General features: G+C 53.6%; 1 protein-coding gene across 4 annotated transcripts in view; it reads right to left on the bottom strand.

Annotated features, from left to right (window-relative positions):
- The window catches only part of SYT7 (synaptotagmin 7), a 164,906-nt gene extending 149,856 nt beyond the window's left edge, over positions 1-15,050 (bottom strand). The window contains exon 1 of one of the 4 annotated variants that reach the window (XM_075928449.2): positions 14,749-15,050. In XM_075928449.2, coding sequence (XP_075784564.1) covers positions 14,749-14,779 — 31 coding nt within the window. In that variant the 5' untranslated portion in view covers positions 14,780-15,050. The remainder of the gene's footprint in view (positions 1-14,748) is intronic. The other 3 variants (XM_075928452.2, XM_075928453.2, XM_075928454.2) reach the window with 3 other exon arrangements.
- Positions 15,051-23,992: the final 8,942 nt, after the last annotated feature.

A 23,992-nucleotide genomic window follows, 5' to 3' on the forward strand; every position in this document is an offset into this window, starting at 1 on the left:
GCCAACCTTCCAGTGCTCAACTCGGTTCCACCTCCTCCTCCAAACGTATCACACCCTCCCTCCCTCCCCCCCCACAGAGCCTCCTGAGTGCCATGAAACAGCTGATTGCAGCGGGCAGGAGGTACGGGGAAGGAAAAGGAGGCGCTGATCGGTGGGGCTGCTGGTGGGCAAAAGATACCGGAGACGGGAGAGAAGGCACCTGATGGGGACAAATTCCTGTAGCACTTTGGCTAGGTACATTGGTAAACTGTGGCTCCTTCCCAGGCTCAGGTAGGCCACACGTGGACTAGAGAAAGACACAATCAGAAAACGCAGGCAGGAGAGGGTCTGGTCAGCATGTACAAGGGAGCAGGAAATGCAAGATGCCGAATACAGTGGAAACCGCCTTAGACTTGGCAACTGAGTTGCCAGTGAGTTTCTCATCTCAAAAGTGTTTTATTCAACCTACACACACTTTATATGGGTAACCTTCAGGAGGGATGAGTTAACCAAAGTGGCTTCCAGGCCCAAGAAATAACAAGGATACAGGGAGGAAATGAAGAGGTGAACACCAGCCTGGAGGAAATCATCAGGCCCACCAGGAAAAGGACAAGGCTCAGATCTACTTCAGCACCATCAATGGGACCACAGAAACATGAAGGACTTAGAGGTATAAAAGGTTAACTGGTTACCCGGTAAGCATTCGCCTGACTGGCATTCTTACTGGGGTAACCAGTTAACCGGTGCTCACCCTGTGCAGCCCCTGCCCTGGTGCAACCCCATGTGCTGGTTAACATTTTAAATGGGATTTCACATCCCTCGTAGGACCCAAGAATCTCCAAGGTCAAGGGAAAACAGATTAGAAGTGGGGCTGGCCCAGACCCTACACTGGATAGATGAGGTGACCTATGAACCACCCAACTCAGGGGACTGGGGAACCTGAACTATCCAGAGCACCCCCATAGATGGGAACAAACTCATGGCTGGAGCTAATCGGGTCCTACTAGACTGGAACAAAGCCCAGAGAATCCATTGCCTCCAGGGCGGCATGCGCCAACCCATCTGAGCAGTGATGCAGATGCTCAGTGAAACTCCCAATGACAATTGTCTGCAAGGAGAACTGAGTTGCTGCGTGCCACAGTTTTAAGGGTCACTGCACCTGTATTTTCCCCCTACGCCACCCCTCCAGGAAATGGACTTAACATGTTCAGGCTTCCAGCCATCACCTCTGCACTCCCTTTTGGCCAAGGCTGCACATTTCCCAGCTTAGATGGGACATGCCCAGCAAACCAGACTGCCCAAACATTCCAGTACTTTGCTTTCTCTCCGCAGACTATGGCCAGTGAGTTGCCAGCTGTTCCAAGTCCCCACACTGCTCTTTCTAAGCAAGCACATTTATCCTGGAATGCTTTTACATTTAGAGACAGCGTCTAAAACCCACTAAAGAACCCACACGCTCATGCTAAAAAGCTTGCCAGAGGACACCTCTATCTCCAACACAGGGCTCTGGTATGTGTCAGTCCTTCAAACTCCACAGCTGGGTTTTCCCCGATCCGTCTGTACATCAGGTAGGAGGTAGGAGCGGGTTTTCCTCGTATCCGTCTGTACATCAGGAATCAGAACGAAGGCTCGAGTGAGTTAAAGCTTATGCTATTGATCCAAAAGTCCTTTCCATTGCTTTCTGGAGAATCCAACTGGAATCAGCATATGCAAGCCTCCCCACCCGCATCTAGAAGTGTTATAACCTCAGGGCTAGTCTGCACTAGCAGCTTACATTGGCATAGCTACGGCTCTCAGGGACATGAAAAATCCACACCCCTGAGAGCCGTAACTATGCCAACCTCACCCCCGGTTGCAGACAACACTAGCTTGATGGGAGAAGTTTTCATTGACCTTGTAATCCCCCTCCCCATGCTTTATGAAAATTGGCTTATGAGCATGGGCATGCATAACTCACAGATGCTTTATGCAAAACAGGTCATGTGACATGTCATTTTAAAGGTTGTATTCCCCTGAATCTGTATTTCCTATTTCTGTGCATGTGTTATTCTTGTATGTGAAGAAATACGAAGTGTGAATCTGTTTATAATTCTAAATGTGCTAACGGGAGCCATTGCTGATGCTCCGGAAACTTAATGACTCAGTACTCAAACCAACAACCTATGAATAGTCTTGTTTGTCCTGTAAGCCCAAACTAGAGTTGCCCACACAAAGACAGGTGGCCAGGCCTCGTGACGCTGAAACCCATTTTGGCGCCTGTACTTTTTCACTTGAGGTGAGAAAAGTTTGAACTGAGCACAGAGAATTCCCACCTTGGGAAAAAGGGATATAAAAGGTGGGAAACCAAACAATAGGGAATCGCCAGATGCCAGGAGACCCCACTCTTATTACCTAAGATGCCTGCTGGAAACATCTAAGATTGAACAGGGAAGAAGAACTGTGCCCAAGGTAGGGGGCTGCTTAGCTTGGGAAAGATGTTTAGATCAACTATTTAGGGTAAGAATTTGCACATAAATTTCTTAATGGATTAGGATTAGCCATAGGTCTTGTTTATTTTAATTTAGTAATTTACTTTGATCTGACTGTTTTCACTTGCAACCACTTAAATCCTACTTTTTATACTTAATTTTTATTAAGTATAATACTTTTGTTTATTATCAAGTCCCATGTAAATAACTGTGATCCAGGGGAGGAGGAAGCAACCACTGTGCATATCTCTCTTCCATTGATAAAGAGGGCTGACCTGACCTTATGAGCTTTCTCTGTGCAAAACTTTTACACAGATTAAGATAGATTTATTTGGGGTTTGGTCCTTTTGGGTTCCTGGGTGCTGAACCCTTATAGCTGAGCTCTCCCAGAGTTGAACTGGTTCAGTGCTTGTATTGCTCTTGCAGGGTGTCGGTTACCTCCATTCTGTACCTTTGCTGGGGAAGACCAGAGCTTCTGGACCAGTAGGACAGGATGGCGGGGAGCCCCAGAGAGCAAGAAGGCAGGTGTCAGTGGCTTGATCAGCACGCCACGGGGCAATCCCAAAAGGATTTCTGTGATCTAACCTGTCAGACCTAGCTACCGCCTCTCAGGGAGCTGGATCAACCATGAGAGAACCATGCAGCTTGTTCTTGGCCCAGACCACAAGCTTTAATAAACTTTGCTGCTCAGTTGCTCATCCCCCCCCCGATGAATACATCTCCATACAGATTGGACCTCTCCCTAGTCTGGCACCCTCAGGAACTGAGCAGTCCCGAACAAGGGTGTTTGCCCCCCTCCTGGTCACAGCCCCAGCCAGTGCACTGCCCCCAGCCTGCCTGCCACGCTCTGCTGCCCCCAGTCCACTGAGGGGGCTCCTCTCCAGGCTGCGGGGCCAAGTGATGCTTATTCACTGAACCACGAAGACCGCTGGTGTTCATCAAAACAGGTTTGTCAGAGGCCAACTGAAATATCCCACAAGGGGCATCTGGGCCCCTAGCATCTCCTTAGCCAGGAGTATCTCACTGGACCTAGAAGAGCTATTAAAGGAGTCCAAAGGGAGGACCTGGTGACATCCTCAACGCTTCTTTCCCTGCAAAGAGTCAGTTGAATGGAGATCTCCAAAACAGCCCCACGAACTTAATTCACTCCTCTCTGGAGCAGCCTGTCTGGAGAAATCTTCCATCCATACGGATGAAAGACGACACGAGAGCAAACAGGATGTGCACAAGCACACTCCAGGTGGGGGGCACTCAATCCAAATGGCCATCACTCATTCACACACATCACCAAAATCCCACAGACACAAGGACACAGAGATGGGAAGGGAAATGCCCCCAGAGCAGCAAATGGGCAACTGGGCCTGGGCTATGAATAAAACATACATGCAAGGAACGTGCCGAGGGTCTAGAGATGAACCCATTTCTAGCAGGAAAGGAAAAGATGGACAAGGACACAGGAAACAAAGCATCTGCCAAACCCAGTCACCAGCTTCTCATGGTCACCTGCTGCCAATTGTCAGAAGTCAGGCAGCAACTTCTAGCCACAGCCTCTTAACAGGAAGTTAATGGGACAGCTAAGTAAACACCCCAGGGTCCAATCCCAGCTTAAGGCACAGACATTAACATTTGGCCCACTCCCAATGAAGTCTTGGTCCATGGAGCTGTAGCTACTGGCCAGTGCTCCCTGTAATCTAGGAGCTTGTGAGGCCGCTCAAGAGAGATTCTAATGCCGCCTAGCTGATTAGCAGAGTGCTCACAGTTAGGTCTGTGTTTTTCCTGGTGGTGCACGAACACACCTTGGTGCACATAAAATTTATTCTGCACGTGGATGGAAAAATCCGCACCTAGAGAGAAAAGATTAGAGGAAACAACTGCTACTGACCCATTGTGACAGAGTGCTGGCAAAGCCAGAGCTCTGCCACTGTAGCCTGGCTAAAGAGGCTGAGAGGAAACAGCTGAGCAAGCCCAGGCCTCAAGGGCTATTACAAGCAGCTGTGGGCCTCACGGGCAAGGAAGGAAGCCAGGAGGAGCAAGGAGCCAGGGTGTGGCTGAGTGTGCTCCCAGGCAGATGGAGCAGCTGACTGAATGTACTGTAAGCTTTGTACATAGACAGTGGTGGGAATGAAGGAACAATAAAAGCACGGGTGACTGCACCAGAAGCTTCTCTGGCTGATTCATGGACCAGAAGGTGTCCCAGAACAAGGGGCCTCAGCCACACCCCATATCACGTAAAATAAAGACTGATCTATTACCAGCCTCTCTCCTTTATTACAGTCCATACAGGCCTCCTCTTATTGGGCAGGCTGCCTCTTGTGGATTGCCTCATGGCAACTCGGAAACTGACCCTTGCCTCAGTTTCCCCCTTCAAGGGCCTTCTTTAATAACTCACAGCCCCCTTGCATCCATTCACAGCCCTTCTCAGGTTTGATTTCAAGCATTAACAAATGTTTAAACTACAGTTCCCAAGTTCCTCCATGTACTACCTCATAGGTCACTCCTCATAGGCCTCTCCTCTCCATGGTTTCACTCCCCAAGTCCCAGGTGCCTCTGCTGGAAACTCTCTGCTCCCAGACACACAGGTCACTTGTCTCCCACCTCCCTGAGCATTTCTCTTTGTAGCTTCCTGCTATTCTTACAGCTGATTCCTGCTGAGAGGGACTAGTACTGGCGGGGCCCAGGCCTCCAGCCTTTCAAGGGCAAGCCACTCTGTTACGTCTCCTCACAACTGCTGCACTTGTCTAGACCAGCCAGTCTCAAACTGGGGGTCAGACCCCAACGTGGCCTGTGACCCGGTTTTCATGGGGTCACCAGGGCTGGTGTTAGACTTGGTGGGGCCCAGGCCTGAAGCCCAAACCCGATTCCCGGGGCCAAGGCCGGAGCCCCACTACTCAGGGCCGAAGCTGAAGCCTGGTTCCCACCACTCAGGGCCATAAGCCAAGGGTTTTAGCCCTGGGCGACAGGGCTGAGGTTACAGCTCCTCTCCCCCTGCCACTTGGGCTGAAGCCTTGGGGCTTTGGCTCCCCCACCCAGAGCGGTGAGGCTCAGGCTTCGGTCCGTCCCCCCCACCCCGCCCCAGTCATGATTTTCACTGTCAGAAGGGGGTCGCACACAATGGAATGAAATATAAGACCCTGTGGTCTGTGCCTCAGGTGAAGATTCGTCCATCCCTGAACTGGTGCAGAGGCAGGGTGGTTTTAGTCAGTCCCCTCCTGCCTCAGCCAGCCACCTCGGCCTTCCCTCCTCTTGTGAGACAGGCCACTTCCCTTTTAAACCTCATTACACTCCCCACAAGGTGACCTCTCCCTCCCGCTCCTTCCTGCCTCGCTCCCTCTTCTCCTGCAGCATCCGTGGCCAGCTCACCTGGGTGCCCGTCTGGCTGGCTTCCTGACGTCCCTAACGAGCCAATCGCACAGATGTCCGGGGAAAATGAGACAGATGGGACTGGGGGGGCGAAGGAGGGGGACGAGACATCAGAGATGGGACGAGAGGTGCTTGGGTGCCATGGCGATGAGCAGGGGAGGAGAAAGGGAGGGAAGGGAATGAGACACATAAGGCCCAGAAGCAGGTGGGCAAAAGTGGAAGGGAAAGACACAGGAGGCTGGTGGAGGAGGGCAACCAAAATGATTAGGGGGTTGGAGCATATGACCTATGAGGAGAGGCTGAGGGAGTTGGGCTTATTTAGTCTGCAGAAGACAAGAGTGAGGGGGGATTTGATAGCAGCCTTCAACTTCCAAAGAGGATGGAGAGAGGCTGTTCTCAGTAGTGACAGATGGCAGAACAAGGAGCAATGGTCTCAAGTTGTGGTGGGAGAGGTCCAGGTTGGATATTAGGAAAAACTATTTCCCTAGGAGGGTGGTGAAGCACTGGAATGGGTTACCTAGGGAAGCAGTGGAATCTCCATCCCTAGAGGTGTTTAAGTCTCCGCTTGACAAAGCTTTGGCTGGGTTGATTTAGTTGGGATTGGTCCTGCCTTGGGCAGGGGCTGGACTTGATGACTCCTGAGGTCTCTTCCAGCTCTATGATGGATCCAGAGGACAGGGCCATGAGGGTAAAAAAAGAGGAAGAATGGATGGAGGAATGAGTTCATATTACAGGAGACTTGGAGCAAGGAGCCCCCTTTACTCCACTGACCCTCTCCACTGCACATCACCTCTTCTAACCCCTAATTTCTTCAGCCCCTACCCAGAACTCCCTTGGACAAAGTAGGGGCAGGGTGAAGCAAGTTCATCATCTCACTCCTTCCCTCTCTCTCTGCCACACCCCTCCCCCCCCACAGCAAGGCATTCCCAAGCTCCGCCACACAACCCAACAGCAGTGCCTGGGGATCCTACTGTCTAACGCATCCCACCCGCTGGGTAAGGCCACAGAGAGAGAGGGCTCTGCCTCCCACCGTCGAGCCCCACAGATGCAGGGCAGGCTGGCGGGCTGACTGAGAAGCAGGATCCCACAGAGAGAGGTCTCCGCTAGTCAAGGTGGGGAGCAGAAACCAGGTCTCCTGGTTTCTCTCCGCACCTTCCCATGGAAGTGAGCACCAGACCTGTGGGTCATCGCACGTCAGAGAGATCAGGAGGTCTGAAGAGGTGGTCGTCATCATCCTAAAAATCTCTGAAGCCAAGAGAGGGCTGGGATGCCTGGGTGGAGCAAGAACCCGCTCTGTGCAGAGGGAGAGGTGGTGTTAGAGTGTCCCGCTGTTTGGAAGTGAGGGGTCCACCTCCTAGGGCAGAAGGGGCTTGCATCTGCCCCCTCGCTATCCCAGCACCTGCCTTTAAACCCCCTCCACCTTTTAGGGAACAGGCCATGCCCTGCACAGCGACCCCGCTCTATGCCTTTTGAGCACACAGTCTCTTATTGCCAGCCCTGCCGTCTGCTCTTCGAAAGCCCCTCCCTGCTGAATTCATCCATAATACATACTGTAGCTGAGCCCCCAGGGGCTTGGGGTGGCAGCGATATTATCTACATCTGTCTTCATTTCCTCCTCTCCCCCTGGCAGGCTGAGGACTGACAGACTAGACCACGGAAATCAGCCCCAAGCTCCATCCATTCCTGGCTGGGGAAGAGACATCCTCCTCCGCTCCCTGCGCCATATCTCCTTGGAATCAAAACTGAGGCTGGCCTGCCCAGAGCATATTCCTGTCTGAGGGTCCCCTGGCCTCCACCCTGAATCCTTGCAGCTGCAGCCAAGGCAGGTTTAATTTTAGTAACCTGAGTTCACCTGTCACTGCTAGGTGTGTGCGCCTGTCTCCCTCCCCACCCCTCTCTTGGCAGGGGAGCTATTCTGGGAGGCACCAGCACCTGAGAGCAGGAGAGGAGAAATTTTACAGATAGTAGGCGGGAAGGGACGGGAGGAAGAGAAAGAAAAGCCAGCAGGAGGCCAGTGGGAGGAGGAGGGAGGGAGCTTGTGATGCAAGGGTCTCACACAGCCGCCTTGCAACCCAGCAGATCCGGGTTCAAATGTGAGCTTGAGCCCAAGAAAAAGGAGACCCTGGGTCTTGCTTTCATTTGCCTACAAGCCACTGCAGCAGGAGCTGGCAACAGTCAGCATGGTCTCTGCATTGGAGGGACTCGGGGGAGGGGGGGGGCAGGAGGAGGAAACTGCAGGGCAGGATGGAGGGGCAGAACTGGATTAGCAGGGTAGAGCTGCAGGGCAGGATGGAGGGGCACTAGCAAAGCTCTATGGGAGCCCAGGCCTGGACCAGCAGGGGATAACAAAGGGCAGCACTGAGGGGATGGGCAGACAAAGCAGGAATCTCAGGAGCAGAAGACGATGCGGGAGTGTGGGGCTTCGGCAGAGGCCCATGGGGGCAGATGCACAGTGCCAGGCCTGACATGACAAGATGCGCTGCACCAAGAGGCCTGCGGTGAAGATGGTGGCAGGAAGAGCAGGGCATTGCTGTAGGGCAGGACTGAAGGGCTCCAGCCCAGCCAGCGAGGCGGGGGGAGAAGAGGGAGGGCAGACGCTGCACAGGGGGGAGGCCCAGGAAAGCGAAGGTGGGAAGGGTCCCCCGGCCGCCCAGCCCGAGGAGGAGATGGAGAGCCCCGTGCAGAACGGCAGTGGCCTGGTTGAGCTCCTCGCTCTTTGTCTGCTTCTCGGCTGGTGACTTTCCCCAGCATGTACCCCCCCCCCCCTCTGGGCCGTTCTCCTCCTGCAAGTTCCGAGCCCATTGTGCTGTCTGTCCCAGAGCCCCAGGCGACAATCTTTTTGATGGTGTTTCATCTTATTTTTAACCTGCCCCGCTTTTGTCTCCGCACCACCCGCCCTGGGGAGTCACCTTCCCTTCCACTCCCCTGCTCTGCCATCCCCACACCTGCCGCTCCGGCACGCAGACCTTTTTATCCCAGACCCAGGAGCTGCCTTCCCTCCCCTGAGAAAACAGCAGGCGCTTGGTTATTTATTCACCACCTCCTGAGGGGCCATCACTCAGGCTGCGGGGCTCTGTCAGTGCAGCTGGTGATCAGAGGCACCAAGGCACAAAAGCAGCAGTGGAAAGGGCTGCCCCGGGGGCAGAGAGAGCTCTGCCATGTGGGGACAGAGTGGGGTGCTGCCCCCCCCCCGGACTTACTCACGTAGTGAAGGGGGACAGCCATTATCAAACTGCCCTTCCCAGAAGTGCTGAGGGCATCAGAGAGCCTCATGCTGCCAGGCCCCAGGAGGGGATAACTGGCATGGACAGTCTGACGCCACAGGCTGGGCTGAGATGGAAAGAGTCGAAGCCTCATAGATGGAGGGAGCGCCCAGAAATCTCACTCACAGGGCCAGAGGGGGACAGGGAGAAATCTCACTCTATAGTAGGAAGAGCACCCTGGATCGCAAAAGGCCGACTTGCTTTTTCCAAGAGATCAAGCCCTCCGATGTGCTATAGGAAGCATAACTCCCATGGGCAGCTGGGTGTTGTGTGGCAAAGGACCCATCACCCATTCCCCAAATCTCCCAGAACCATGACTACCCCCCCTTGCCATAATCAACCAGAGCAAGACCCTTCTCTGCTACTCCTGGTCTCTGGAAAAGCTCTTTGAAAACCACATCTAGTTGTTCTCAGCTCCTGTTATACCTGTAATGTTTCTTTTCACCTTAGACAATTTCCCTTAACAGCCCACAGCTCCTCCCATTGTTTGCCAGACCGTGGATTGTTTACAATCAGGTAATAATTAATACTTACATGCTGGGCTTTAAAGCACCTTTCCTCCAAAGGCCCCAAAGCATTTAACAAGTCCTAAAGAATGACATTTCACAAATCCCTCACAAGGCAGACTGTATCCTTTGTTACTGAAATGCAGCTACTTCTAGAGAGAGGCGCTACTGCTGTTCAACAGCATACAGCAACACTACCCACATTTGCATCAGGAAACAAAGGGTAGAACTCTTGCTAATTGAAAGTGGAACAGGAATTCATTTTTGCAAATATAAGCACCTGCAGAGGAGTCTGACCAGGATATAGGGGCCCTGCCAGGAGATCTTTAATGACCACAAGTGATCAGCACCGCAGTTTTATCACACCTGAGCCAGAAGATGCTGCTGCCTGTAGCAAAATGCCCCATGCTGGAGCACTGGAACAAGTACAGAGAGAAAAGCAGCATCTTACTCCATGGGGAGACCATCATGAGAGGCAGTGGGTTGGTGGAGGACGTGGCTGAAATCTCCGATCTGAAAACAATCCCAAGGAGACACTCTGCGTAGAAGCCTTTGGAGGAGTGTGTCCTGAGGCAGAGATAGTATCTACAGCAGCAAGAGCAGGAGGAGCAGTAGAGAAAGGAATACCAATGCCTGCCTCCATGGCCTCAGATCTCGTTAGCGCTCATGCATTATGCAAGGTGGGACTGGACTGGTATGTGGCTGGGCACGTCCCTGGACACTGGGTGTGAATATTTGTAGGGGAGATGTCCAGGAAGCAGAGAAGTGCTACAGGAAATACTGCTGGTGACTCAGTCCGGTCCTGCCTACCCGAACGGAGCTAGGTTTCTTGGCGCTCTGGCTGAACTTGCGTCTGAGGAAGCCACACCTGCCGTCATAGCTTCGGTAGCTGGCTGGCCTGCTTCCAGGCCACACAATGGAGAGACGCATCACATGGAGCTGGATCCTGCAAGGGGCTGGATGCCCTCGACTCCCGCGGACTTCAGTGGAACCTGAGGATGCTCAGGACTCCCAAGAGTTGCTCCTTGCAGGATCAAGCCCACTCAGAATAACCCTTATTTGTCCAGGGCCTGAGAGAGAAAATCTATTCTGCCTTATTCCTTCCCCTGCCTGGCTCCCTCCACCACACCGCGGGTCCCCGACCTAAGGCACCCATTCCGCATGGCATCTTCACATCCCAGTAATTGGCCCTTCCACAAGACAGCCCAGGGCAGGAGGGGAAAAGGATGGAGGTGGGGCTGTCTATATGACATGGAGAGGCAGGGACGGGCGACACGGATGGGATGACACGGAGCTCAGGGAGAGTCATTAGTCCAGCAGCAAAGCATGGGACAGTCATGCATAAATCTCGGGGAAAATCGGGGTCAGGGCAGGGTCATTTGTAGAAGGGAGGCAGCGGGGCAGGGTCATGATGTCTCAGGGTGGGGCTATGTCAGGCCCAGTGGTCTTTGTTCAGAACACTGGTAGGAGGGGCTCAGAACATTGGGGGGGGGTGCGATGTGGGGAGGCACAGGGTAGGGGCAGGAGCCTCATTAGTGCATTGGAATAGGGTGACACACATTTCATGGTGTGGGGAGGAGCCCAGAGAGAGTTACCCACATAAAGCGGTGAGGGTGGCTCATGGCTGGAAAGAGCTGCCAGGGCCAGGCAGATGCTGAGCTGAGACTAGTTCACGCTGAAGCTACCTAATCCAGGGGCAAGCAGTGGCAGTGGATTTCTCAGCGGGGCAGAGGCAAGCAGAGCGCTGGATGCAACAGACTCAGAGACTCAAGTTCCTGCTAAGTGGCCTGGACAACGGCCCACAGCAAGAACTACTCACCCATTGCCGGGCTCGGCTTCAATTACCCGCTCAGGAGAAAGACACAGGCAGCGTAGTAGAGAGCGCAATGGAGATATCTGCTCAGTATGCAGGAGTGGAAAAAGCAAACAGCACACTCGGGTCCCCAAGGAAGGTGATGGAGAGTAACACAGACTATTATTATGCCAGCGTGTAAAACAATGGGATACTGGTATTGAATACGGTGTGTCAGGCTGGGGCCACTGGCTCCAAAGGGATAGGACAGAAAGAGAGAGATTCAGAGACAAGACTGATTAGAGACCTAGGAAACTTCCATATGAAGAGGGACTGCAAAGACTGAAACTGTTTAGAGAGGAGTGGGACAAGAAGGGGAATGATGAAAGATCAAGTGCTAGATAATTACAACTGGCACAGGGGAGGGAGATCAGCAAACCTCACTTCCCCTTGCAGGGTCCAGCCAGCCAAACAGAAGGGCTGCGAATTTTAAAATGATAAACCGACATGTTGTTTCACACAACACCTGATTAACCAGCGATCGCAAGGTACCACTCTGGCCAGGGGTTAGCATGATTCACAAAGGGATGGCACATTTGCACCGCTAATGAGAATATTAGGCAGGATTATAAAAAATAGATTCGGAAGGGATATAAACGCTCTTCTTCAGAACACAGTCAGACTAACTGAGTGAGTTAAGAAGGATGGTCCAGAGGCTAGGGCGCTAGCCCCAGGATTGGGAGATCTAGGTTCAACTGCCTGCTCTGACACAGACTGTGTGTGTGACCCTGGGCAAATCACTTGTTCTCGGGGCCGCAACACCAGGGATGCTGGGTGCACCAATATATTAAAGACTAGAAAGTGCTCAGATAGTGTGATAGTGGGGGGAAGGACAAGTAAGGTATTTAGGGGCAGCTAGAGGGCAGGTTATTTCATAGCTGCTCTCTTTGGGGATCATGCGGTACTACACACACTGCAGGGGTTCCCAACTTTTTGCTTTCTGAGCCTGCTACCCGCAACACGCTATAAAAACTCCATGACCCACCTGTGCCACACAACTCTTTTTCTCCATATAAAGCCAGGCCCAGAGTTAAGGGGTAGGAGGAAACAGGGCCACTTCCCAGGACCCCATACTACAGGCGGCACCAAGAAGATAAATGGCTCAGGCTTCAGCATCAGCCCCGGGTGCTAAAACTGAGGGCCCCAGGCTGCAGTTTTGTGTGTTAGGGCTTCCGTTTTCTGCCCTGAGCCCCGCAGAGTCTAATGCTCGACAGACGTCCTGAAACCTACTTACGGCCCCCAAGGAGCCCCTGGCTGAGACTGTTGCATACCAGATCCCTGGTTGAGACCCACGGACACACAGACCACTGGGCTAGATGGGCTCACGTTCTGGGTCTGCCAAATCCTACAAGCCCAATTAGCCGAAGCACGAGCATCTACTTCAAACAGAATCGTGATTACTTAGAAAACCTGACCCACCATTCTGAAGAATCCTCTGGAGACCAATCCACTCCCTAACTCCACTCCTCTCCTGCAGCTCCCCACATCTCAGGAAAACAGCCCGCCCTGTCCCAGGCAACCAGCCAGTCATTTCATCCTTATTAGCCACCTTGGCAATCAGAGCCTGCAGGTAACACCAGGCCACAGCCAACCACACAGCGTAAAACAATGCCCCTTCTTTGCATGTCCTAGCCCCCAACACTCGCCTGTGCCAGATTCCTAGGTAGAGAGTCGGGGGCCTCCTGGGAGCACAAGCGCACCAGAGGAACTCTGAAAATCCTTGTCTTCAGAGGGTAAGACTGAGGCTGGTGGGGGGAGGGACAGGAAGCTGTGCCTCAGTAGGACCCCCCCCCCCCAAAGCCAGCCAGATGGAGAGGTTCTCCTCCCCCACACTCTGGGCTAACTGCTACTCTCAAAACCGGCTCAGTGACTCGGGAATGTTTTGCTTGTGTTATGTTTATTTCTTCCAGGAATAGCAGGTGCCACTGCTCAGGCAGCTCTGCAGGGTGGTGACTCATTTGAAATGAGCGGTGGTGACTCCCCCCCCCCCCCCCAAAAAAAAAACTACCGTAACTCCTGCCTGGGAAACTCCAGAAAGCCCACAATCCGGAGAAGGAGAGGGAAGGAACAGAGAAGGGAGGAGGCAGCTCCAGGGGTGGAAGAGAGGGAAAAGCGGAACAAGGAGAGGAAAAGAAAGGGGAGATGGGGAAAGACAGGAACACGAGCAGAGATCTGACAGAGTCAATTGGGAGTAGATAACAGGAAGGAGGTAACGGGAGCAGAACGTCAAAGAGGGGAGCACTGGGAAGAAAGAGAAAGGGCTGAGAGGGAGGGATGGAGCAGAGGTGAAGGAGAGGAAAGGGGAAGGAGATGGGGCAGAGGGGATGGAGATTGGACGGAGGGAAGGAGAGATGGAGCAAAGAGGAGAAGGGAAGGAGAAAGGGAACAAGAGGGAGGAAAACAGGGGCAGAGAGGGAACAGGAAGGAGGAGGAATAGGGGCAGAAGAGGAAGGAAAGATGGGGCAGAGGGAAAGGGAAGAAGGCAGAATGGGGCAGAGAGAAAATGGGAAGGAGGAGGAAGGGGAATGGAGATGGAAGCAGTGATGGGGCACAGAGCAAAACAGAAGGGGCAGAGGAGGAAGGCGAGATGGGGCAGAGAGGAGAGGAGGAGGAGGAAGGCGAAATGGGGCAGAGAGGGGAGCAGGAGGAAGGGGGCGGAGGTGGAAAGCGAGATGGGGCAGAGAGGGGAGCAGGAGGAAGGGGGCGGAGGAGGAAGGAGAGATGGGGCAGAGGAGGAGAAAGGGGAGATGAGGCGGAGGAGGAAGGGAATTAGAGGAGGAAGGGGGGCGGAAGAGGAAGGGGGCAGAGGAGGAAGGCGAGAGGGGCAAAGAGGGACCGGGAAGGAGGCGGAACAGGGGCAGCCAGGAGATGAAAGCGGCAAGGGAAGCGGCGCAGGCTGGAGAGCGGGGCGCTGGAGCCTCACGCTGCGGCCGTGCCCTGTCTCCGCTCCCCACTGTGGGGCTCAGAGAAGTTCCACCAAGTGGCTCAGCCCCGCGCTCCAACCCCCCCGGTCCCCCGCCCAGCCAGCCCCGCAAGGGCCGCGCCAGCAGCGCCCAGCGGGCAGCGCAGCAGGTGCGCGGCCAAGGCGGCCGGGGGAGGCAGAGCTGCCCGCGGGATGAGGCGGCGGGAGCGTCCCCCGGCCAAGCCCAGCCTGGCCCCGCCGCCCGCACGGCCCCAGCCGGGGAGCCGAGCCGCGGGCAGCAGCAGGGGCCGGACGGGATCGCCCCGCGGTGCTCGGCGCTGCACAGCGCCCAGGGGCTCGGGCAAAGGCCCCAGGGAGGCGGCAGCCCTCGGGGCCGGGGGGGGGGGCTGGCTCCTACCTTTGCCGGCAGCCTCCGGGTCTACGTACATGGTCCCTTCCCTGCAGCCGCGGGCTCCTCCCGGGCAAGGCGGTCCCCGGGCTGCGGGCTTTGTACGGTCCACGCGGGGAGCAGCGGGGAGGCAGCGCGCCTCAGCCGCAGGCGGCGGGGAGCCGAGCCCCGGAGCGGCCGGGAGCCGGCATGTGGCGGGAGCCTGGCTGGCGAGGGGCTCCGCGGAGTGACTCACGTCCACACTGGGGCATGCCAGGCTCCGGCGCGCTCCCCTCCCGCCGCGCGCGCCTGGGTGTGTGTGTGTGAACGCGGCCCGGCCCGCGCCTGCTCCCTGCTGGCGGCCCAGGGGATCGCAGCCGGAGCCAGCCCCGCCGGACCGCGGGCCCCAGGCGTGGCCCGGGCACCCGCCCTTCTCCCCGAGCTGGCAGAGCGCACAGCAATCCGGCTCTGCGCCTTCTCCGGCGGCCCCCGGAGCCTGGTGCCGTGGGGGGAGCGGGGCCACCCAGAGGGGTGGGGGCAGCCCAGTTAGCAATTAAAATAGTGGCAGGTTTCTAAGGGGGCAGGGCACCCCCTGAGCGCGACCTCGTGTCACCTGTTCCCAAAGCGCACCCCCGTGGGCATCGAAATCCAGTTCTGGGTCTTGCCCTGTGGAAGGGCACCCAGAGTCCACTCCAGGGACACACAAATCCAGTTCTAATTTTTTTCCCCTGCTGGTAAATTCACGAAGGGCAACCGCTTATACTCTGGACACTAGTAAGGACTTTCCATATCGTCACAGGTAAAGCCAGGCCTGGAATTCTGTGCCCTGCGGGAAGGTGTTTGGGAGCCATCGGGAAGCGGGGGCAGAGGATCTCCGGATCATTTCCACTTCCCTGGAGCAGGTAAACACAATCCCCCTCCCCTGCTTTTCTTGTCTATTTCGCCTTTGTTAAATGCATCCCATGGGGAAGCAAACAGGTCAAATGAAAGGGACTGCTTTTGGCAAATGGGCTACGCTCTGTGTTGATAAATAGGCCCAGAGGAAGGTGTCAGGGAGAGGAGGACCTCTCCCTAAATAGATGCCAACCGAAAACATCTCCTGAGACCCAAGAACCCCCCCCCCCCGCCACATCCCTGTGTGTGTGTGTGTGTGTGTGAGCGCTGCAAGGGATCCCTCGTCCCTAGGAAGTGATCTAATCTAATCCTAGTCCCTAGGAAGTGATCTTCCCCACTGGGGAAATGATCCTGGCCCACCCCTTACCCATGTCCCTGCCAGGGGAGTCAAGAGAGTCAGGGCAAGAACAATGAACAAAGGTAGAGAAGTTGCCCACTTTGGTCAGTCAATATTAACTCCCTCCCTCGTATAAATACACCCTCCAGCCGATTGTAGAAGCTTGCGCTCTACTGACCTCTCTTGACTTTTACATACGCTATAGCCAGCTCTCCTGCCCAGCTCTCCAGACTGCCGATGGCTGCCAAAGGTCTCAGTAGCCTTTGACTGACATTTCACTGCCAAATCAACAGGAGGGTTGGGGAGCTCGCTGCAGCTCTGTGCCAGCCCTGGGGTTTGTACAACTCACCTTTGCCTTTTTGGAAGGTATCAGAGATGGCACCAAGTGCCATAAAAAGGCACCTTCTCAGCTGAAGGTGCCTTAACAGGGCCCACATGCACATACCAACTTTCACAACCCCAGCTGTGCACCTTCCTGTCCCGGCTGCTCCGCGTGGTGTTCCATCCCTCTAGTGTTGACCAGGACCCAGGTTGATGAGACTACAGTATTCCAGCCTTCACTTGAGCTGGGTCTCTTAGCCCAAGTAGTGGCCCCTGTAAGCCGTGCGCTTGAGCAGCCACCCAGGAGAGATTCAAATGCCACCCAGTTGTGTTTCTATTGGTGCTGCACCTCTGGACATGGCTGGGTGCGCATAACAAAATGTATCCCGCTCATGGGTGGGAAAAGTTAGAGGGAACATCGGTGGAGGTTCATGCTTTTAAAACCAGAAGTGCTAGGTGCAGGCTCCCCCCTCCCCCACTCAAACACACCTGGAGACTCAAACATGTCCAAGCAGAGGGCACACACACATGTCAAATGCATGGTGTATATTCCTTGCAGGACCCAAAATGGTCTCAGTTCCTTTGCTTCTCAAGCAAGAGAAGATGACGCCCTCTGGGAGGTTACTAGCTGATATTTGGAGGAGTGCTCTCTGACCTCCAGAGAAGGAGGTGAAACATTTTGAGTAGCAGGCACAGAAAGGGCGGTCTCCTATGGACATGGCTCCTGCTGTGTAGAGGAAACTATTCCATTTCCTTATTGCCTCGTTTCCTTATTTGTGCTGTTCACCAGGCTTGGAATAAAGCGCCAAGGCCTGGTCTACACTACAGCAGAAGGTTGAATTAAGATGCACAACTCCAGCTACACTAATGACGTAGGTGGAATCAACATATCTTAAATCGCGTTTCCGCGCCGTCCACACAGCAGGAGGTTGACAGGAGCAAAGGCTCCCATCAGCTTCCCTTACTCTTTGTGAGGAGCAGGAGTACTGGTGCTGACGGGAGCAACCTCTGAGTTCGATTTAGCAGGTCTTCATTAGACCTGCTAAACCGAACCCCGGAAGATCGACCGCAGCTGTGTCGATCTTCCGTATAGTGAAGATGTAGCCCAAGAGATTTATCTTTCTGAAGAGATTTGATTTCATGCTGGCTTTTAATTCAGGGTGTACTGTTCTGTCCACCCCAGTATAGGGGTATCAGTACAGATCCCCTTGGGTGGACAACTGCAGCTATATACCCCCTCAGGTGGACAGAGCCTGATATCAATGTAGGTTATTTTGTGCAACAAAAACTGTGTTAAGACCAAGCCCTCTTTCTCCTTTGTGGCAAAAGGGTCATAGGCTGTTCTGTATACCTCTGTACACCTCCACATCTCCATGCGCATACCAACTCCGAAAACAAGTTAAACACTGGGCTGGCCACTTAGCAGATAGCCCACTTTCCAACAATAAACATTTCCAGCAAGTGCACTCAGTGAAGTTTGTTTTCCCATTGATCGTACCCACTGTCCTGGGGCTATGAAAGACCAGTTTGGTTTAAATGGGGGAAGCAAATGTGTCTCTTGCCCTTCCTCTGAGAGCTCCCACGCCCCGGCATGTGGGGTGGATTGAAAACAGAGTGGGGGAACCTTTCTGTGAGAGCCTCTAATTAAATTCTTGGCAGCAAATCACTGCTGCACTCCGCTTTCTAAACCCGCTTCCCACATGCTCTTCAGCAGGCTAGAAAATGCCACTCCCCCCATGCACAGAAGCTCCCGGCAGCTCCATAACCCTGCACTCCCACATAATAGGCTCTCCACTGCTTTGCACCCTGCACAGGCATTTTCACGGATGCAAAGTGGGTGTAAAACGCTGTTGACTCAGAACAGTTTCATGCCCTCACTATGCCCAGGTCACAACATTGCTGCAAGGTGGAGATTCGGGTCCACAGGTGCGGTCAGCGCTGCACATGCATGGGAAAGAGACAGCCCTCATCCTGAAAACCTTGCAGGGGAAAAAGAGAAACAGGCAAAAAGAGTTGTCTGCCCTGCTTTTAAGCACCAAATGAAAGTGGCCAGATTTTCTAGAGAGCTCAGCAGCTTGGGTGCTGGGCGCTGATGAATCTCTGCCCATGCAGGAGCTGCTGCATGCTGAACACTTAAGGTATGTCTACATTGCACGGCTATTTCCGGATACTGGAGGTATCCTGAAATAGCTACCCCACATCTACACAAGCCACCTGTTATTTTGAATATTTTTTGAAATTTCACCATCCCGGTAAGCCTCGTTGCATGAGGGATAAGGGATGGCTCCAAATAGTGCATTATTTCGAAATTTGGCGCCAGGTTCACATGCCAAATTTCAAAATAAGCGATTTTGAAATAGATTCAAAATAAGATACTCAATTTGCACAGTGCAAATTGCATCTCTTATTTTGATTTTAGAGTGGTGTGTAGATGCACCCTTAGGATAATTTGGCCCATGGTGTGGGGCCTAAAGAATTGGGTTCTGATGGAACACCAGCCTCAGGTGAGTTGCCCAGGGTTACACAAAGAGTCTGTGTCAGAGGTAGGGTTGGAACGCTGATCACCAGAGTCCCATCAAGCACCTTAACCATCATTCTTCCCCCCCTCACTTGTGCAATCCCTCTCAACCCAGAGCCGCTCCTGTGCTCCAGCTACCGATATACCACTCCCTTGTGCCTCCACTTTATAGCTCTCTGGTCCCTCCCCCCCTTACTCCCTCTTCCCTCCACAATCCCTAGTCATCTACCTTGCTCTCTCCACCACGTTCCCTGGGCCAGCTCTGAAACCTGGCAGACACATCACACTCAAACCCCATGCAGGCGTCACTCACCCAAAACTTTATTTCTCAGTCAACTGCTTCTGAAGGTAGCAAAGCCACCTTCTTACCTGGGGCTATGCGCAGGCCACGTTTAAGGTCCTAAATCCAAACAACTTACTAGTGATCAGAGGCAGAGGGGGCAGCAGTTTTTAATGGCAGAAGACATGCACAGATGACTGAAGTACTGTAGATACCCTCGTGCCCATCAACTGGCCTCAAACCCCTTCCTACTTATGCGAGTATAACGCACACACCTACAGGATGTGGTTCCACTGTCCCATGGAATGGCACCTAGACCAGCGGTTCCCAACCCCCAGGCCGTGAACCGCTGGCTGCCGGGCCGTGGTGGCTCTGGGGGCCAGGGCTGGGATACACCACCCAGCACCTCCCCTCCCACCGCAGCTGTTGGGAGAGGTGTATCCTGCCCCACCTCCCAGCCAGGCAGGGGCAGGGTCTCCTCCCAGCCTCAGAAAAGCAGTTTGCTGGGCGGTGGGAGGGTCGCATGGAGCACAGCACAGCAGCCTTGGAGCTGCCACAACCTGGGCAGCAGCGCTCAGCTGGCAGCTGGGAGGCAGCACAGTGCTGGGAAGGGCTCTAAGAGGCAGAAGGCACTGGGGCATCCAGGGTGGGGAGCTGGCCCTGGGGACTCTGGGGACGGCTAATGTTCAGGACTGGGGGGATTGGGTGCAGGGGACTGTTGGGTCAGTGGCTGGCACTGGGGTGTAGTGGAGGAGTCGGGCCTCTAGGGGTTAGGGCTGAAGCTGGGGGCCAGGGATTTTTATAGCACAGACCGGAAAACCCATTCACAGACTTTTGGCAGACGGGTAACATTTTATTTGCATATTTGAATATTCATTATTTGTGGAGGTGCAGGGTCTAGCCAGGAGGTAAGGTGCAGGAGTGGGCTGGGAATGGGGGTCTGGGCATGAGGGAGGGGTGCTAACCAGGCTCCATGTCGCCCACCACTCCCAGGCACTGCTCCCATTGGTCATGATTCCGGCCAATGGGAGCAGCAGGGAAAACCTCCAAGTGAGCAGTTTCCGGTGCTGCTGTTCCCCCAGCTGGGGGAGGGAAGGGACAGTAAGCAATGCTGCTTCCTTCCCCTTCGAGCTGGAGTCCGCCCACGAGGCTCGCCCCTGGGCGGTGGGTAAAAGAGGCAGGGGACGGCATTGCCTTCCCAAACTGGGAGGCATGGCCCCACCCATACTCCACTCCTAGCTTCAGCTGTGTTCCGCCCACACTCCCCATGCTCCAGGGCCGGGAGGCTCCTATGAGGGGCTGGAGGCTTGCCCCTGCAATGGGGGGGTAGGCTTAGCTCCCATGAGGGGGGGTGTCGGACAGAAGGGCTGGGGACTTGCCATTCCCAGCTCTACGTTCATCCACCACCCCTGGGCCCTCCTCCTTCTCCCTCGCAGTGGGAAGCCAGCACTGGCGCTTCAACCTATGGCGGGGGAGGGCTGTGGGGCTGGAACGTCAGTGCAGGCTCTCCGCTGTGCAAGGCGGGGGAACCACCAGTAAGATGGTCACGGACCACAGTTTGAGAACCACTGATCTACCACAACGGGGCTGCTTGGTTCTGTTGTCCAATATCTAATGTAAGCAGGATCGGAAGGAAAGCTTCCATTACAGCTCACTGGAATGGGAGAGAAACCCTGAGTGTCTCTATGTAAATACAGTTTGCTCCCGCTTTGCTAGATGTGTTAGATAGTCAGCAGATGGAGTGGTATTTTGCTCAATGTAATCAACTTAATTTGTGACCCAACACCAGCTATGTTTGTAGTAAATGCAAGGATAGCTGAAATATGGTTACCAATGTTTGTGATTCTGTGGGAATACAGAAAAGTAGGACTGTGCTAAATTGTGCCACCCTAAAAGGCTCACAGTGAATAGAAAGAATCTTGCAAATCCAGGGACTCGACTTTCAGAGCTCTGGGAAGGGAAGGTTATTCTGGTCTGTAGGCAATATGCTATGACTTCCCCTGCCTGGACTAGTTTGACCTTTTTCTCCCCCCTACACCGGCACTGTTCAAAGCACAGAGCTAAATAGGCATCATTAGATGCCTCTCTTCTTATGTTAATTGTGTTGGAGTTGTGTGGTTTTTCTACCCTGCTTGTTAAGAGTTGAAATCACTGGGAGCTGAAATCATTTGAGACTGATGAGCGAAAGTCACAGCCCAGGAGTGAATGGCAGCAGATAGCGACTTAGAGCCAACAGGTCATTGGCGGAGAGGTGAATGGACAGCAGGGCGGCAGCAGTGAGCAGGCGGATGGCGAGTAACCAATGGTGAGTGACCAGCAGTGTGAGTAAGATGTCTCTTTACCTCCCCTGCACTCAGGATGGGAGGTGAACTCTGCGGATGCACCTCTGAACTCTGGGTCTCCCCTGTGAGCAACTGTGAGTGGGGTGCAGAGAAGGGTTGGGCATGCAAAGGGGACATTGACATTGCTGGTCTTAAGGACCCGAGAGGAAAAGGACATGTCCCAACCTACTTGGAGTGGGACTTTTACTCATGGTATATTATTTACGATCCCTGTTTGTGGTGTTCACCCAAACTAATGCCAAGTTACTTCCCTCCCTTTTTATTAAAAGTTTATTTTCTATGCTGGGACTCTGTGCTTGCAGGTGGGGAAGCATTGCCTCTCAAAGGTGCCCAGAGGTGTTGTGTAAATTTCTCAGGTTACTAGGTGGGCACTGGAGCCAGTTCTGTATTGGATGGATGGAGAAGAACCCCTAGATATTGAACCTAGCTCTGGCTGCTGCTGGCTCTACCTGGCAGAAGAGTTACACTAATCCAGAGGTGGGCAATCATTTTGGCAGATGGACCACTTCACAAATGTTGGTTGTGGTTGTGGGCTGGCTCTACCTCCGGAAGGGGTGGTTCCCTGTAGGTGCCCCACTCCCTGGCGGGGGAGGAGACTTTGCACAGTTTCCTGCTCCAGGCCAATTGGGGCCCGAGGGTGGGAGAGCTTGCAAAGTCTCTCACTCCTGCCCTGCCAGGGGCGCACAACACCTAGAGGGAACCGCCAGCCGTTTTGAACAGCTGTGTCCCCTGGCAGGGGAGGAGACTTCCATCCCCAGGTCAATCCCTCTAGAGGAGGGAGCCGCCAGCCACTCTAAAGAGTGAATGACTTTGCGCACTCCTCCCCCCCCCAAATCTCAATTGACCTGCGGGCGGGGAGGTGGCAGGGAAGCTGCAGACTGGATCAGATGGCTTGGTGGGCTGGCTGCAGCCCATGGGCCGTATCTTGCCTGCACTAATCAGACCAAAACACACATCTGCTTTTCTAATCTCCCCCCAAAGGGCCTGCCCTATCTTCCCTCTATCTGTCCAAACAGAACATCCTCACCCCCAACTTCCTGTGACTGGTTGCACAGCAATAGTCTAATCATCTCTCATCGCAGCAGCTCAGCTTTTCTTTGTTGTGCCTTTAATGAATCTAGTCAAAAAAGTCTGCTGTGAAAACTCAATATGTGATTTCCAGACACCCAGAAATGGACCACATCAAAATGAATTTCTTCCAGGAGGCAGCTATCTGCTGCCCTTCAATAAAGTCTTCTTCCCTGCCAAACTGCTATTTACCATCCCCAGCCATTTTGGCTCTAGTACTCTTCAAAAAATAGTCATTGAACTTTTGCACAAGTGGGGGAAAAGTGAATTTCTTTCATTCACCTTACGCTCAAAAGGGGTGGAATCTGTTTTGTTTTGTTCAAGCCTAGGATAAAAATTACTCTTTGAGGTCAAAGAAACTTCATACAAAAAATGAATAATTCAGCGCATAAGTGACTAAAATAGGGGGTTAGAATGAAAACTGTTCTGCAACTTTAATCAAAGCAAGTTGTAACCAGGCATTTGCTAGGATGGACTAATTAAAATAGTAACAAACTCAGGATAACACTGTGACTCCTAGGCTGCTTCATTTCAGTTAAGACTGCTTGAGAATCTGATTTCCTTCCCTTTCAAACATCCATGATAACATCAAGGATTTCAAAGCTAGAATGGACGGAATGCATTACACAGGTCATAGCATTTCATGTGGTACAGGTTGGACCTCTCTGGTCCCTCAGGATCTGACAGGTCCCAAATGAGGGAATTTTCCGGACCACGGGAGGTCTCTTGCTACCAGCGCCCCAGCCCACCTCCCCTCCCTGCTGCCAGCCCTGGCCCTGCTATCGGTGCTGCTGCGTCCCTGGCCCTGCTACTGGGGCTGCTGTGTCCCCAGCTCCAGCTCCAGCTCCGCTACTGGGGTTGCCGCATCCTCAGCCCCGCTACCAGGGTTGCTGCGGCTCTACCTGTGCTACTGGGGCTCCAGTTCCACATCCCATCCCTGCCGGACTCCGAGCCACCAGCCCTCTTGCCACTGGCGCTCCCAGCCAGGACTCTCTGGTCCAGCAATATCCATGGTCTGGCAGGACCACGGATCTTGTCAGACCAGAGAGCCCCAGTTTTAGGAGGTCCAGTCTGTATCAAAATCAATAACTTGTGGTTCAACTACCCTTGAACAGCGTAACTACAAAGCTGCCATGATTGCTTTCTAGTCTCTACTGGTTTATCACAAGACTCCCCCGCCCCCCCAAAGTTAGGAGGAAGCTGAGGCAAAATATTGGGTCTTTATTACACAATGCCTGACTGGCTAAAGGACAAGACCTTCACAGTTTCCAAGTCATTCAGACTCACCTAAGACAGTCACTAAAGGGTAAATATATGAACTACCACAATAAACACCCCCTGACTTCTGAAAAGTAGATTCTAACTCTTACGCTGTATTCCTAAACGTTTGTACAGTGATTTTGAGATGCAAAGTGCTACATGAGTGATAAGTCCTATTCATTATAGTTATTACGTACACTTTTAGGGGGAGGTAAAGTGCCATAGGGAAAAGAGAACCAAAACTGCAAATACAA

The sequence above is a fragment of the Pelodiscus sinensis genome, chromosome 5 (genome assembly GCF_052426305.1).
Source record: "Pelodiscus sinensis isolate ZL-2025 chromosome 5, ASM5242630v1, whole genome shotgun sequence".
NCBI lineage: Eukaryota > Metazoa > Chordata > Testudines > Trionychidae > Pelodiscus > Pelodiscus sinensis.